This window comes from Hylobates moloch, unplaced genomic scaffold (assembly GCF_009828535.3).
Source record: "Hylobates moloch isolate HMO894 unplaced genomic scaffold, HMol_V3 SCAFFOLD_11, whole genome shotgun sequence".
NCBI lineage: Eukaryota > Metazoa > Chordata > Mammalia > Primates > Hylobatidae > Hylobates > Hylobates moloch.
The window spans coordinates 59,495,300-59,513,121 of record NW_026652286.1 but is presented as its reverse complement, the minus strand read 5'-3'; the positions used below and the strand labels follow the sequence as shown (position 1 = coordinate 59,513,121).

Genomic DNA, 17,822 nt, shown 5'->3' with positions numbered 1-17,822 from the left:
CCCTAATCAAAAATCATTCGCACACTGCTGGGATTATACGAAGATGACAGAAATCCTTCTTACGGGCATTTAAATCTTGGGCCATCCTAACATTCTTCTCCTTAGCCCCCAACAAACCTGAGACCAGTGTCAATGAAAAGTACAACTTTGACATTATAACAAACAATATTTTATAGACTATCATTAATGTGCTAGGTTATCTTTGCAGAAGGCTTAGATAGAGCTCTACTGTCATTTTTTCTTATCTAAATGTAAAATGTTGATTGTTTTATAAGCAGAGTGAAAAATAAGTATTTACATACAATCAGGTCCATAAAAGATAAAAATTCACTTATCAGGATTTGAGTCCTATTAATCAACATATTCAACTTTCTAGGATGAATTTATAAATAGAATGGGGGGTGAGGGGGAATAAGTCTTCCTTCCCTCTCTTTCTCTTTTCTTTACTCACGAAGGAGCAATGATTTATCTCTGTCCACTCTGGGCGGGGGTGCAGGGGGGAGTATGCTGCTTGTAAGGGATAATTATTTGGAGAATACTTTAGTTTCATGGTTGATGAAATTACAAAGAGATACCGTTTGGGGTATTAAAGTAAATAAGTATAACAGAACATACCTGAAAAAGAACATGTACATGGCAGCTGTGATGCAAAACAAAAGGACCTGTAATGAAGAGAAAATACATTACTTGCAAAAGAACACTGACATCACCATTTGAGTGACTCATAAAAGCAAAATACTATTAAATCTTGTGCCTGAAACAATAAAAGCATATACAAACCAGTCACACACATTTCATATTCCTCAACCTTTCATATAAACCAAGATTGTTCAACCTGCAGCCTGCAGGCTGCATGAGCCCCAAGACAGCTTTGAATGTGGTCCAATACAATTTGTAAACTTTCTTTAAACACTGTGATTTTTTTGCAATTTTTTTTAGTTCATCAACTATCATTAGTGTTAGTGTATTTCAAGTATGGCCCAAGACAATTTTTCTTCTTCGAATGTGGCCCAGAAAAACTAAAAGATTGGACATCCCTAATATAGCCCATATTAGGAGAATAAATTGCCAATACTTATATGTAACTATCATCATGTATATAATTATATATAATACATACATATATAGACTGGATAAAAGGGTAACAGGGTTCACAAAAAAGGGAACCGTTAATTTTTAACTGTCTGTTAGAATGCCTAAACATGCAAGCTTAACTTAAAAACAAGGACAACAGCTTTTGTATAATCAATTCAGTGAATGAATCAGAGAGGTTATTAACTATGATATGAAGATGACCAGATCTTCTAATATAAAATACAGTCCAGTTGTCAACCAATTCTAATCAATAAGAAAAGCTCATAAAAATACAATATTCCTTTGTGGAATACAGACTAGCTATAAAAGTAATTCCTCTAGAAGCAGGCAGAAGAATATCTGAAATGATGATCTCAAAAACATCACAGTAAACACAACATATTAAGATGGTATGTTGAAGGAACCCAGAACTCCAGTCCTGACTAACGTCTTAGTTATACCAAAAAAACAGATTAGAAAAGTTGTTTTAAATCACAAAAATTAAAATTGTAGAATGCATTCTTATGTTAAAAAACAACAGTAAAAATTAAGCCTAACAATTGTCAATGGCCTCACATCACAGACAAATAAGAAATGAACTTTCTTTCAACTGTGAAAGGATGACCACAAGAACAGAAAACACTACAAAAAATGTTTTGCTATTTCTAACACAAATAATTTCTACTCAACCTGATGAAAGCATGTAGTTTTGCCATTACAAATCAAGCTTGACAAGTTTGCTATCTTAGCCTAAGATAAGCATTATACATACAGCCTGAATGACTTACAAACATATACATATACCAACGAAAAAGAGGATTGTTATCAATTACTATGAAGTAAATATTATATATATTTATGTAACATTTTATATCTATAAAATCTCTTTCTGTGCTAAACACACATACTCTTCTCCCCTCCCTCTTTCCCTTCTTCCTTCCTCTTTCCATCTCCCTTCTCCACTGACTTAAAACACCCTATCCATGATACATAAGGTTCATTTTACCATTTCACTGTTTTTAGAAACAAAGCATGTAAAATAATTTTCAGTTATTTCTAATTGATTATAAATTAAAGTCTAAGTGGGTTTATTTACTGGTTATAATTTGCCTAACAAAACCCAGTCATGATACTCAATTTTTTTTAATTTCTCTATCATTCAATCCTCGTTGGACAATGTCATCCTTCCCAGATGTTCAATGCTTCAGACTTTTCCTGCACTAATCAGTGTCCCCCTTGCAGATCACACCAAAAACCTCTCTAGAAGTATCCCACAAATCTTTCACACACTCTTCATGTTCTCTAAATATCCAAAGTCTGCCTTCCCTCAAAATGTTGCCAGGTTCTATCCTAATATGCTAACCTATCTGTGTTTGTACTAAACTGATAATTATCTTTACAAATAATACACTTGAAACTGAGAAAAAGTACAATGTTTAAGAACTCAAGCTTTAGAGTAAGATAGATCTTGGTTTGAATCCTAGTTCTGTGTAACTCTAGATACTTTATATAATTTCCTTAAACCTTAGATCCCTTATCTATAAACTGAGAATAATATCATACTTTGAATTATTTAGAAGAATTAGTGAGATGATGCATATAAAAGTGGAGGCATCAGCAGATTGTTTTTATCTTGTTTTGTTACTGACATAAGTGATATAGATAGAAAAACCTAACCCAGAGACATAAATCTGGAAAGAAATTATTTTTAATCAGGCAGCCCTTTTGAAATCTCTAATATCACCAATAATTAGGAGAATAAATCAAAAGGATATTACAGTGCAATTGACTGATTCATTAAACAAATATTTATTGAATTCCTACTATGTTCCAGGTACTGTTCTAAAACTTAGAACAACGCACAAAATGGACAAAGTCTTTGCCCTCATGGAACTTATCTTCTAGCCAGGTGAGAGAATATATTTTTAAAAAGATGTATGTTAGACAGTAGTAGGAGTTTTGGAGATAAATAAAGTAGAATAAGGAAAAAGAAATACAGAAGACTGGGGATTGTTGTTTTACACAAAGTGATCAAAGAAGAAGAGACTTGTTAGCAGAGACACTATAAGAGAAAAGTCAGAGGACCATATGCATAGAGCCACTGGAAGGATTTTGGATTTTATCAAGAAAGATGGGAACTTAATGCAAAATATGTTTGTTATTATTTTGGTTAAAGATGCTAAAAACAGCATTTCATTTTTAGCTACGTTTTTAAAAAGTTTTTAAAACTGTGCTAGTTTATCATTGTGACTTTCACAAAGTATTTTTCCAAATAAATCTAAATCCACAGTTAAATAATGAAGAATATTTCCTCTGTGTTTGAAATTACAGAATTTTAGAGCTAAGAGAAATTTTGAAACAAAACATTATATTTTTTCATGAGGAAACTCAGATCCTGAAAAGGTAAGCGATATGCCCATACTCACTGAGCTAGCTGTTATCTTACATTCCTTCATTAAACAAATGTTGGCCAAGTGGTTACTCTGTACCTGCTCGATAGAGAGGATATTTAAATATAATTCTGACCCTCAAGGACATTACAGGATACTGTAGTCCAATACTGTAGTTACTGGACATGTGTGGCTATCTAAATGATTTAATAGCTTTATTGAGGTATAATTAATATAAACTGTACATATTTAAAGTGTACAATTTCATAAGTTTCAACATAGCTATATACCTGTAAAATAATCATCATAAGCAAAATAATAAACATATTCACCCAAAAAGCTGCTTATAGCATTCTCCCATTATTTGTTGGACGGTAGCTCCACCTTTCTTTGGCTTGATGTTAGCTCTCTTTTAGTTTTAACTGATTGGGGTCTTTATATTTGAGGTGCATTGCTTGTAGGCAGCATATAATAGTTTCCTGCTTTTTTATCCTATCAGAAAATCTTTGTGTCTTAATTGAGATATTTAGACTATTTACATTTAATGTGATTATTGGTATGCTTATGTTTAAATTTATCATCTTGCTATTTATTTCTCTACTTGTCTCTTACTGTTTTTCCCCTCCTTTCTGGCCCTTTTAGATCAACTGAGTTTTTCTTTTGTTTTGTTTTGTTTTGTTTTTTGAGACGGAGTCTCACTCTGTCACCAAGCTGAAGTGCAGTGGTGCAATCTCGGCTCACTGCAACCTCCGCCTCCCAGGTTCAAGCAATTATCCTGCTTCAGCCTCCCCAGTAGCTGGGATTACAGGCATGTGCCACCACACCCAGCTAATTTTTGTATTTTTAGTAGAGATGGGGTTTCACCATGTCAGCCAGGCTGGTCTCAAACTCCTGACCTCAGGTGATCTGTCTGCCTTGGCCTCTGAAAGTGATGGGATTACAAATATAAGCTACTGCCCCCAGTAACTGAGTATGTTTCAATAATTCCATTTTATTCCCTTTGTTGGCTTATTTTAGTGTTGGTTTTATGGTTTATAGTACACATCTTTAAATTGTCTATATTCAAATGACATTATACTACTTAACATATAGAATACAAATCTTCCAATAATGTATTTCCATTTCTCCCCTCTCGACCTTTGTGCTATTATTGTCATCCATAGTGCATGTATGTACAGATACACCTAAATTCATCATATTTTAATCACTTTGACTTAAAAATGTAGGTCTGCAAAAATTTTTTCATTTTGTTTTGAAAGATACTTTTGCTGGGTATAGAATTCTAGGTTGATGGATCATTCTGTTTCAGTGGTTTACAAACGTCACTCCATTGTCTTTTCACAATTCGATTATGATGTGCCTGGGATAGTCTTCAAAATATTTCCTGTAGTGGGATTTATTAGGCTATTTGGCTCCGTGGGTTTACAGTTTCTATTAAATTTGAGTAATTTTCAGTCATTATTTCATCATTATTTTTTCTTCTCCTTTCTCCTCTGCTTCAAGAATTCCAACTACATGAACAGGTTACCCACAACTCACAGATGTTATCTTTATTTGGTGATTAAAAAAGAAACAAAAAACCTTGGCCAGGCGCGGTGGCTCATCCCTGTAATCCCAGCACTTTGAGAGGCTGAGGCTGTCAGATCACTTGAGGTCAGGAGTTCATGACCAGCCTGTCCAACATGGCAAAACCCTGTCTCCACTAAAAATACAAAAATTAGTCAGTCATCATGGTGCACATCTGTAATTCCAGCTACTTGGGAGACTGAGAAATGACAATTGCTCGAACCCAGAAAATAGAGGTTGCAGTGAGTGAGACTGCACCACTGCACTCCAGCCTGGGTGATGGAATGAGACTCTGTCTCAAAAAAAAAGTCTCTTTTCTCTCTATGTTTCATTTTTGATGGTCTCTATTCTTATGTCTTCAGGTTCACTAATGTTTTATTCTGCAATGTATAATCTGCCATTAATATCATCCAGTAAGCTTTTCATCTCACAAATTTTAATTTTCCTCGCTAGAAGTTTCATTTTTCCTTTTTCCATATCTCTAACTTTTTGAAACTATAAAATTCAGTTATGATAATTCTTTTTAATGTCTTTGCCTGCTAATTTAACATATTTATAAGTTCTCATTTGGCATTAATTTGCTGATTTATCTCTTCATTATGGCTCAAATTTTCCTATTTCTTACTGCATGGTGGTAATTTTTTACTGGCTGTCAGCCATTCTAAATTTTACCTTAATGGGTGTTGTCTATGTTTGTATTCCCATAAGTTTTCTTGAGCTTTGTTGTGAGACACAGTTAAGTTACTTAGAAATGGTTTGATCTTTTAAGGACTTGCTTTTAAGATATTTTAACGAGAAATGAAATCCAGGGCTAATTATTCCCCATTACTAAGGTAAAACATTATGTGTACTTTACCCAGTGCCACGTGAATCTTTGAGATTTCCAGTCTGACTAATAAAACAGTATTCCTATTCCTGTTTGAGTGCTATCTACTCAATTAAAAATCTCTAATTCTTCAGATTGTTCCTTCTTTGGCCTGGAGCAGTTTCCTCACATGTAAGCCCTACTCAGTTAATCAGCTGAGTACTTTCCTCTCTAGTCCCCTGTTCCGTGAACTCTATCCAGCATGGTCCGCCTACACTTTGAGCTTTATTTCCTCCACTCAGAAAGTCCTCTAGGTTTTGTCTGAGTGACCCCTCTTTGATCCATGCCTGGAAATTCTCTCTAGACAGTAAGCTTGGGTAACTGTAGAGCACATTTGTTCCACCTATACCTCAGGGAACACTGTCCTTCAATACTTAATATCCAGGATCTTGAATACCATTTTTTCATAGACTTTGTTCATGTTTTTGATCAAGTTGTTTCCACTCCCCAACTGGAAGAGTAAATCTATCACGAGTATCAAATCATGACTGTAATCAGAGTGTGGTTATTTAAATTTAAATTAATTAAAACTAAATAATATTAAAATTTGTTTCCTCATTCACCCTAGTCATATCTCAAGTAATCAAAAGCCATATGCAGTAGTGGATACCATAACAGACAGAACAGATATAGATCATTCTCATCACTGCAAAAAGTTCTATTGGACATCTCTAGACAGTGAATGACATTTTCACTGTGTATTACAGCAATATTTTAGCACTTTACATATTTTAACTTTAGCTGCAAAGTATACATCTGCACATATATATACTTTACACTTTCATGTGTAAATTGACACGAAAAATTAATGATCATATCATTTAATTTGTTCACTTGTAGAAACAATATAATACTACCTATTACATATGCCATAAGGATTTACATATGATGTAACATACATAAAAGTCTAATAGTGTGACTAGCACATCATAGATGCTCAATACATGGTAACTTTTAACTTAAAAAATTTTCTCTATAATTCACTACCACTTCACAGCCATGGGGCAATATATTTCAGCAGGATAAGTAATTCTGAAACTGCTGTTTTCACTTTTTTTTTAATAGTTTTAAGTTCAAAAAATAATATCAGTCATACTAAAACATGGATGAACCTCAAATACATTATGCTAAGTGAAAGAGGCCAATCACAAAGACCAATTATGTATGATATTCTTAATATAAAATTCCAGAACAGGAAAGTCCACCTACAGAAAGTAGAACAGTGGTGGCCTAGAGTTGGAGGAGTAAGGGGTAATGGAGAGGAACTACTAAGGGATGATGAGGAAGGACTGCTAATAGGTACAAGAATTCTTTGGGGGGCAATGAAAAGGTTTTAAAATTAGATTGCAGGGTTGGATGCCACACAACTCAGTAAATATTTGAAAAACCCGTGAAACTGATATATTAAACTGGTAAATCTTCTAGCATATAAACTACACCTCAAAAAAGCTGTTAAACTGATACAAAAAAAGTAATGCATGTACATGATAAAAACAAAAATTCAAACAGAATAACAAATAACAATGAAAAGAAAGTTCCCTTCTAAGACTTTTGGACTTTTATAGAATTTTGTATGAGTACGTACATACCTTTGTACATAGACACATATCAAATAAAGACATTGTCTTAAAGACATATACTTTTCAATTTTATATACACAAAGCATACACATATATGGATATGCTAAAGTTTATTTAAGGCCTCCTATGAATCCTTAGAGTGGATGCAATAAACATTTCTAAATACCAAAGTATACTTTGTAAACATCTCTGGAGGTGAATTCTTGTCAAAGGACAAGTACATTTTTAATTTTGACAAATATTGCCAAATCGACCTCCAAAGAAAACTATACCAATATATACTCCCCACAATCGCATATGAAAGTAGCTATTTCCTTACACTAGTTATTTTCCTATGCCCACAAAAACTGTGTTTTATCAAACTGTTTTATCCTTGCCAGTCTGATGGGTGAAAGAAATATTATTTCATATTATAGTTACATCCCTCTTATTAGTAAGCTGAACCTCCCAGGTTTATAATCCTTGTTTGTTTTTTTGGTTGGTTGGTTGGTTGGTTAAACTACTTTTTCATATGCTTTATTTTTGGTTGGGTTAATGGCCTTTTAGAAACCATTTTGTTTTTTGAAACTGAATATATTTATATGAAAACATGGAATTTTATTATTATCAACAAAAATACGGGTGGTTAAATAAAAGCAATCACATAAAAGAAACGTCAAAATGTATTAAGCCAATATAACATGAGGGTACAGAAAGTATAACAAATAATGTGCAAATAAAGTTCATTCAGCTGGAAAATAGTGTTTTCTCTGCAAAGACTTTGTAGGAAATGACAGATTTACAATATATTGTTTCCTGTTATAGGTCTTATAAAACTTTCAAGAAAAACTGTACTATTCTGTCATCACAATGTCATGTAGAATTACATGAAAACTATGCCTCACAAGCAGTAGCAAAGAAACAAAATCACAATATAGGAAGTCCTTAAAATAATCAGAAATATCAAAAATGTGAACATGGCTGAAAGTAAACACAGCCTGTTAAAGAAAGCTGTTTTTACTATTTAAGCCTGAAAGTGGTTAAAACATATATCCATTTTAAATTCTACTAGAGAACTGAACACATGGTACATTTACCTATTTCCTACCACAGAACTCTTCTGCTTTTCATTAGTGTATTTGATTATTTGATTTTTGCACCTGATCACAGTGCCTGTGGCCATTCCTTCTTGAGTATCTCCAAAGACATTGGTGCTTAGTGAGTAGTGAACCTAGCTAGCCTTCACTATTCACCAAGCTCATCTCCCCCCATATTCATTAAGATCCTCTTCCTTCCATGACTCAAATAAATACTGACACTCGTTGCTCCTCTTCTTGCGCCGTCTGTACTTCATTCATATTTTAGCCATGTTTCTACCTATCCATTCAACAAAAATTAATCCAGTGTCATGTGTTTCTAATATTTTATAACTCTGCAACTTGAAAGGAGACAGATGTAGAAAGGTAAGCTCCAGATTCAGGAGCCTTCATGATCTTGAATAAAACAGAAAAGACAAGGACCCACAAGTTCTCACCCTCCTTCATTTATTTATTCAATATCTGCTATAGTCCCAGCACACTAGGGGAAAATAACTACCTAATACTTGATTCTTGTTGCCCTGAAGAACATAGTTTGGTGGAAATGCAGGCATATTAACAGATCATTCCAATAGAATACAATAGGATAGAAGTATTTATACTTCTATCCTATAGGTGGCACTCACCAAAACATCTCATTAGATTGTTATTTTAATTATTTAATATATTTAAGCAATGGTTTTGGTGTTGTTTGTATACTTTCTTTATATCTCTTACTTACTTAGAACGCAAAGTCCCAGAGGGCAGAGTCTTTATACAACCACATACGTAGATGCATTATTGATAATAAGAGTTTTTATAATGTTAGTTTCTATTTAAAGAAACCATCTGTCAAGAAACTAAACAGTACTCCCATTCATATACTTTTTTAAAAGAATAAACTTTAGACTCTGCTAAGCATCTTCAACTTTTCTGAAAACAGACTATTGCATGGTCTCTTTGTGAATACAGCTCTTACTGAACAAGTAAGTATTATTATAATTTACAATGTGTGTTCAAAGTCAAAATATATGCAACCTATCATTATTATAATATTTATTTGTCATATATGTAATTTTAAGCAACACTATCCTAAAGTTAAATAGCTATGTATTGCTATATAACAAATTTTTTAAATCATTGTTTAATTAAAATCTCCCATAATATACAGTCCATTTTTTTAATTAGTTCATTTGTTTTGGATTAGCAGCTTTACCTAATTTTTTTTTATGTTTCTATTGCTTAATAAAACAAATACAGGGAAAGCATAAAAACCTTAAAGAGAATTTGGGGCCAAAAATGCCAGACTAGAAGTAAGAAAGAAGTCTTGGGTCTCCAGGTTAAGACTGTAAACTTGATGAAATCACTGTTATTCTTTAAACCTTAATTTTTCATCCATAAAAAGAAATTACATTAATCTCTAGGATACTTCAGAACTTCAGAGTTCTATCATTCCATGAGTCAATTTTTTTCAGTGTACAACAAACATTTCAATGCATATTGTAACTAATATATAATATTATAATAATATAGAACAAGCCAAGTCTCAGAATTTATGTATACACCAAGAAAATAAAATTACTTTCACTGAATTGAGTGTGGGAACTCACAGTAAATATGCCAGAAACTTAGGCCTAGACTCTTACTTGCACTGTTCGCCACTGTGTTTTTTTTGTTTCTGTTTTTGTTTTTTTGAAATGGAGTCTCACTTTATTGCCCAGGCTGGAGTACACTGGGGCAATCTCAGCTCACTGCAACAACCTCCACCTCCCAAGTTCAAGTGATTCTCATGCCTCAGCCTCTCTAGTAGCTGGGATTATATGCAAGGGCCACCACACCCAGCTAATTTTTGTATTTTTAGTAGAGACGGGGTTTCACCATGTTGGCCAGGCAGGCTGGTCTCAAACACCTGATCTCAGGTGATCCACCTGCCTCGGACTCCAAAAGTGCTGGGATTACAGGCATGAACTACCACGCCCAGGCAACCATTCTTGATTTGTACCTTCAAGGCCACTAAACAGAGTCTGGCAACACATTAACCTTTAAATATTCCATTTGTAGAAGCAGATATGTTAGAGTGGCTGGGTGAAGTACAGCCTACCTGCTATCCTGCCCTTTTATAGTAAGTAGATTAGTTGTAGTTGCATCTTGTCTTCTGTAAAAATGGGACAATTTAAAGTATTCAATATTCAGTAAGTAATATTAACTATATCCTAGAAGTTAGAGTACTTATTACAACAAAATTCTAATTCCGCTGACAGATTTTTAAAAATAAGCAGTTTAAAACAACTTGCTACTTGAAAGATTACAGATAGAGATTTATACATGGAAAAATCCAGCCTTTATTTAAAATATAAAAGAAAATTCAATGGTCAAATGACAATCAAGACAAGAAATCATTCATGAAACAGAATACTAATTCAAGTATACTCTCAGAGCTGGGACTATAAAAGCCAATTAGACATCATCATCAAACACCCAAAACATTTATTCACATCTCTATTTACCATGTAAAGGAAATGCAGTTTATTGGAAGTAAAGGTTAGCTAATGACTTAGGTTTAAAATTTACCAAGACATTCAGCTACATCTTTTCTTTCCCACACCGTTCCTCTATTTTATGGTCAATTAATTGATCATTATCATTAAAAATGCAATTCAAAATAAACAAGAAAAGAATTAATGTGGACAGGAAGAGTGAGGAACTAAAAGGAGCCATGGGAGAATTTAAAGATGGATAGTCAGTGAAGGTAAATTTCTTTTTAAAGTAACCAATGAACATGGAGAAAAAGAAAAGAGGAGGAATAAAACAATATTCGTAATAATAAACTATTTATTAATGCTGCCAGGCACTAGACAAGTTTTTACCATTCCTACTTTAAAGATGAGGCAATTGGACTCAAAAGTTAGGGTACTCACATAAAATCATAAAATATTTAAGTAGCTGAACTAAGACTCAAAGCCAGGACTGTCTGACTTCAAACTGAAGATTTCAATTATACCCCTCTGCCTCTAAAAAGTACTTTATTCTTAATAATGTTGGTTTAGTGACTACTGTGCTTCCAAGGTAGGAGTAATCCCCCTAATGCTTCCAAAGGTAAAAAGAAATTTGCCTTCACTAACTATCCATCTTTAAACTCTCCATGGCTCCTTTTAGTTCCTCACTCTTCCTGTCCACATTAATTCTTTTGTTTATTTTGAATTGCATTTTTAATGATAATGACTTTTTTTTTTTTACAAGATGTGTCTGTCCTTTTAAAAAAGGGAGCAAGGAGAATCTCAGAGTTCAGTATAATAATAATAATAATTATACAGTAACAACATCATAAATTGCAGATGTTATTGAATGGTCACCATATGTTACATGTTATATGAAGTCCTTAACATACACTGTTTTATGTAATGCTCAAAACACCCCTGCGATGTAGGGATCATTACCCCTACTTCACAGATAAGATTTAGAGACACATAGATAGGCGATTGAGCCAGGTTTTGAAACCAGGTAAGATTCCAAAGCCCATGAGCTGTCATGGATTTCTCTCAAGTACTTTTAAAAATCCCATTAAAGATTTACAGCGTTTACAAATTTCATTCAATTTAATTATGAAACATCTACTGTGTTCATGTATAGCAGATGAAACAGTAAGTTAAAATATAGTCTGTGTTAAGAAGCTCGTTATCTATATAATGAATGAGATTTAAGAAAAGGTGACAGGAAAATTCCATAATCCTTATTTATTCTAGTGAAGAACAGCAGATGTAAGAAGCATAATTTTTAAATTTCCAAAATAAATAATCTAAATATTACAAACAAAAACTAAAACCTCACTTGTTTACATATACAGTAAGATGAGAGGATAAATTGCGTGAGTAAACTTTTCAATGTGTTTATATAAACTTATAAGAGATCATTCTTTATCCTAATGCTGCCAAATATGTTACTTTTTCAAATTCAGAAAAAAAAAAAAAAAAACTCACGTGTCATTCAGCATATGGAGTAGGAGGAGAAGAAAGGTGCTATATGAACTCAGGGCAAAGTTACAGCTGAAAAAATATTTTGTTTTCAGTAGGGCAAAGTAGACAGGTCATCTATGTGAAGCTTGCTTGTTATAAATGAACAATTTGTAGTAAGTTCATTATTTTCATCCAAAGGGTGGTATTCCCATTAACCTCAAGTAAGAATAAGAACCAGGCTTAAGGTGATATTATGTTTTTCCTTCTGAGACATTAAAAAAAAAATAAATAAGAGCTTCTAGATTACTTTAGAAAGGTCACAGCAAGGCCACATAACAAACAGCACATACCAATATGGCAATTCAGGTTTCTGTCATTTGACAAAAGCTAAGAAAGATCACTATAATGAAGATTATTGTTCACTAAGGTGGCCAATAAGATAGCACTCACTCACTACTTCACTAAACTACAAGGTTTTGTGGACAAAAGGCCAACAGCGGCCCTGTAGCTGAGTTCCATATTTTTTTAAGTGTATATTGATAGCCAATTTAATCCCAATACATAATTCAAGAAAAAGCACCCATCAACAAGTAGGATATATAATCTCTTTACTTGTTTTAATTACAGCACATGAGTACATTACTCATATGTTACTATAATAGAGTAACACTTAGTTCTCCCAAATAGTGTGTCCTGTTGCCCAACCTCAAGCCATCTACCAGTTCCCTGGGCATATGGTCATTCCAAAATTCATTTGAGAAAATCCTTCCTTAATTAGGCATGATATTGCTCCTATCTGGTTTGGTTTGGACCTATCCAGCTGCAGATTCCTCTTTTCATACTCAGTTCCCATTATCATTTCAGTCAGAAAAGGTCCTGAACTAATAATGTTTTGGGTTTTTCTTTTTCTTTCCTTCCTTCCTTCCTTCCTTCCTTCCTTCCTTCCTTCCTTCCTTCCTTCCTCCCTCTCTCTCTCTTTCTTTCTTTTTTAGACAGAGTCTTGCTCTCTTACCCAGGCTGGAGTGCAGTGGTGTGATTTCAGCTCACTGCAACCTCCGCCTCCCAGGTTCAAGCGATTCTCCTGCTTCAGCCTCCAGAGTGGCTGGAATCACAGGCATGCACAACCACACCCAGCTAATTGTGTGTGTGTGTGTGTGTGTGTCTTTTTAGTAGAGACAGTGTTTCACCATGTTGGCCAGGCTGGTCTCGAACTCCTGACCGTGATCCGCCCACGCCCAGCCTTTTTGGGGTTTTTTCTAATGAGGTTAAATGAAGACTTAAAGCGCAATGAGTGTATGCACTTAAATTCTGAATCAGATGAACTGTAGAAGTGCTTTTCAGGCCGGGCGCGGTGGCTCACGCCTGTAATCCCAGCACTTTGGGAGACCAAGGCAGGCGGATCACAAGGTAAGGAGATGGAGACCATCCTGGCTAACACGGTGAAACCCCATCTCTAATAAAAATGCAAAAAAATTAGCTGGGCATGGTGGCTGGCGCCTGTAGTCACAGCTACTCGGGAGGCTGAGGCAGGAGAATAGCATGAACCCAGGAGGCAGAGCTTGCAGTGAGCCGAGATCGCGCCACTGCACTCCAGCCTGGGCGACAGAGAGAGACTCCATCTCAGAAAAAAAAAACAAAAAGTGCTTTTCAACTCCACTTACTGCAGAATATAGACTTCTCGATTATATCTTTCCAAATTAATCTACATACAAGATTTTTTTCCTTTCAAGCTTCCTATGCTTATTATAGCAAGGAAACAATTGACCACAACCTGTCAATTGTGTTGTGTAACCTTAAGAAACTTCATTTTCTGTGCTTTTCTCCCCCTCTCCAATTAGCATGACAAACTCAGCAATCCAGTCTATCACTACAAGATGTAATGATATTGAATAGAGTTTTGCAAAATACTTACAAAAGTATTTTAACAGTTTATAGATTAGAGAGTGATATAACAATAATCAACAGTGATTTTTTTTTTTTTTTTTGAGACAGTTTCGCTCTTATTGCCCAGGCTGGAGTGCAATGGCATGATCTCAGCTCACTGCAACCTTCCACCTCCTGGGTTCATGCCATTTTCCTGCCCCAGCCTCCCAAGAAGCTGGGACTAGAGGCGCCCGCCACCACACCCAGCTATTTTTTGTATTTTTAGTAGAGACAGGGTTTCACTATGTTGGTCTGGCTGGTCTCGAACTCCTGACCTCAGGTGATCCGCCTGCCTCAGCCTCCCAAAGTGCTGGGATAATAGGCGTCGGCCACCACGCTCGGCCCAGTAATTTTTTTTTTTTTTGGAGACGGAGTCTTGCTCTGTCACACAGGCTGGAGTGCAGTGGCGCAATCTCGGCTCACTGCAAGCTCCGTCCCCCGGGGTTCACGCCATTCTCCTACCTCAGCCTCCCGAGTAGCTGGGACTACAGGCGCCAGCCACCACGCCCAGCTAATTTTTTTTGCAGTTTTAGGAGAGACGGGGTTTCACTCTGTTAGCCAGGATGGTCTCGATCTCCTGACCTCGTGATCTGCCTGCCTCGGCCTCCCAAAGTGCTGGGATTACAGGCGTGAGCCACCATGCCCAGACCAGCAATTTTTTTTTTTTTTTTTTTTTTTTGAGACAGAGTCTGGCTCTCCCCCAGGCCGGACTGCAGTGGCGCTATCTTGGCTCACTGCAAGCTCCACTCCCCACCGGGGGTTCACGCTGTTCTCCTGCCTCAGCCTCCTGAGTAGCTGGGATTACAGGCGCCCGCCACCACGGCTGGCTAATTTTTTGTATTTTTAGTAGAGACGGGGTTTCACTGTATTAGCCAAGATGGTCTCGATCTCGTGACCTCGTGATCCACCCGCCTTGGCCTCCCAGAGTGCTGGGATTACAGGTGTAAGCCACTGTGCCCAGCCCCGGCCCACTAATATTTTTAAAAATTCAGCCAACTTTGTTCAATATCCAGTGAGTCTAGAGCAATTAGTAAAAACTTAAATGCTGAGCTAGCTTTGTTTCAACACTAAAAATGATTGTGAGAATAAACATAGGGATGAAAATCTAGTGAAACTGTAAAATCACATTTATCTAGGATCAGCTCTTAGTTATGAATTCCAAAGTGATAGTAGAAAGAAATTTACAGACCAGACGTTAGCTCTATCATGGAAATCTCTCTTTTATTTTGTATTCTAGCTGCATGTGGTTAAGATCTTATACAAAATTTGTGTACAGAGAGTGTCAAGAATGAATCTGGTCCATATGACCTAAAATGCAATAGGCAATCAGTGTCTGTCTAAAGGCAAAACCATAATTTTAGGAATTAAAATCTGGAAATGTTTATACAAACTTTAACCCCTAAAATAACATTACTCTTACAACGACGGTGTCAATGTTTAGCATGTATGTATAAATAAATAGGTTTACATGTACAATTCCCTTTTGGAATCCTCTTACCAAAGGAAGTATTCACTGAACTTTCTAAATAAACCCAAAATAATATACTATAAAAATCTGAGTCTAGTCTCCACTTTAGCTGGTTTTTTCATAATGCCTGCATCTAAGGAGACTAACAGGTTTCAGAATGAAGAATGCAGTCCTCATATGGTATTTTAGCCCCTCAATTAGGTTCACAACCTGATAATCATCAATTCCAGTAGAAATTGCCACAAAAAGAAAAGTTAGTTTTGGTTTTTCTTCTCAATCTTTTTTCTCCAGAAGATGTCATTAAAAGGCATGGGAAGAATTGAACAAATTACCTTAAACTTTATAACAGCATTCTTAATGTTTCCAGTCTTTTTTTAGTAGCAATAGCATAGCAACGAGGTTTAGCTTACTTCTCCTGTTTTATTTTGTGAATACAAGCACATTAATTTTTATTTTAAAATAGCAGTAACATGGATGTATATTTATTCTAGGTGTTATTCCAACGAACTACCTTGAAAATGCAGGTTATTAAACATATAGACATACTGGACATAGATTTCATGGTTAAGATTTTTAAAAATTCTTTTTAATCACTCATATAAGTTATAGGCATATCTCTTATCCAACTCAGATTTTTTAAGTGTCTACTTTTAAAAATATCTTACAGGTTAGAAAGAAAGCTAGAGCCTTCTCGAAATAAAATTCTACACACTAAAACATGTAGAACATTCTCTCTGGGATATTTCTAAAACACGATGTCTAAATACCATTGCTGTCTCCACCCACAAAGTTAGAATGAGATGAACAAGCAGTATCTTGGCAGAGTAGAACAACTCCATATTGTCATGCCAGGAAGATCTGGAGTGAAACAGGGTAACAACCTCAAAAACTAAGTTATCACAATATCCAAAGCACTTTGAAAGTGATATGACCTGGCCTTCTCAGTCTTCAAAATTTAATTAGTAACAATAAGCCAGACTAATTTAGGATGGAAGCTACAAATCCTGAAGAGTATTTCTAAATGTACTCTTTTTAGTGTGTTAAATATAGGACTTGGCAAAAATGAGGTATGTTTATATATGTTAGCCAAAATCTTCACAGGGAAATTCTGTCTTTAATAACAAATAGTTTGATTAATATTTTAACGGAAAATGCCCTAAGGAAAGCAGGTGGTTCCTGGTATACAATATCTCAGTGTCTGAGCTATCCTAAGCACACATTCCTTCATCTTAATCAACTTAGGAGCCAAATTATAAACCGGCATTTGTGGAGCATGATTTCATTTTTATATAAAGGAAAGTGGGTAAAATGGCCAGTTGTTAATGAAAACTAAACATTAAAGTATAGCTAATTACTCTGCTTCAAAAATTTCATGAGAACCTAGACCTTTACATGCTTTTTTATTGAGACCTATCTGAGCAAAAATAAATTCTCCAATTTTATACACTCAATATTTAGTAGTGAATACAGCATGAATGACTGGAAGAAAAGTTTGCATATTATCTATAATAATACAGTGACATGAATTTCACTTTGGATTGTTATGACACTAAACTACAAAACACATCAGAGCAGTTTACTTATGCCAACTAAGTTTCAACAGAAAACTATTGTCTGATTATTTCATGTAAAACTTATGGTCAGTTACCTCATGTTATAAAACTGATTGTGTCCCCCAAAAATTCATATGTTAAAGCCCTAATCCCCAATGCACCTGTATTTGAAGAGAGGGCTGTTAGGAAAGTAACTCAGGTTAAATGAGGTCTTAAGGGTTGGGCCCTAATCCAATAAGATTGGTGTCTGTATAAGAAGTGGAAGCAACACCAGAGAAAGCTCTCACCTACTCACATGCTTGCTTCTTGCTGGCTCTTGCGCTCTCGCTCTCTCACTCCCTCTGGCTGTCTCCTCCCAGCCCCGCCGCCACCCCCTGACCACATGCACGGAGGAA

General features: G+C 35.2%; 1 protein-coding gene across 5 annotated transcripts in view; it reads right to left on the bottom strand.

Moving 5' to 3' along the window:
• TMEM135 (transmembrane protein 135) overlaps nt 1–17,822 on the bottom strand; it is a 278,687-nt gene that overhangs the window by 80,250 nt on the left and 180,615 nt on the right. For all 5 annotated transcript variants that reach the window (XM_032167116.2, XM_058446383.1, XM_032167118.2 and 2 more), the window contains one exon: nt 616–662. In XM_032167116.2, coding sequence (XP_032023007.1) covers nt 616–662 — 47 coding nt within the window. The remainder of the gene's footprint in view (nt 1–615; nt 663–17,822) is intronic.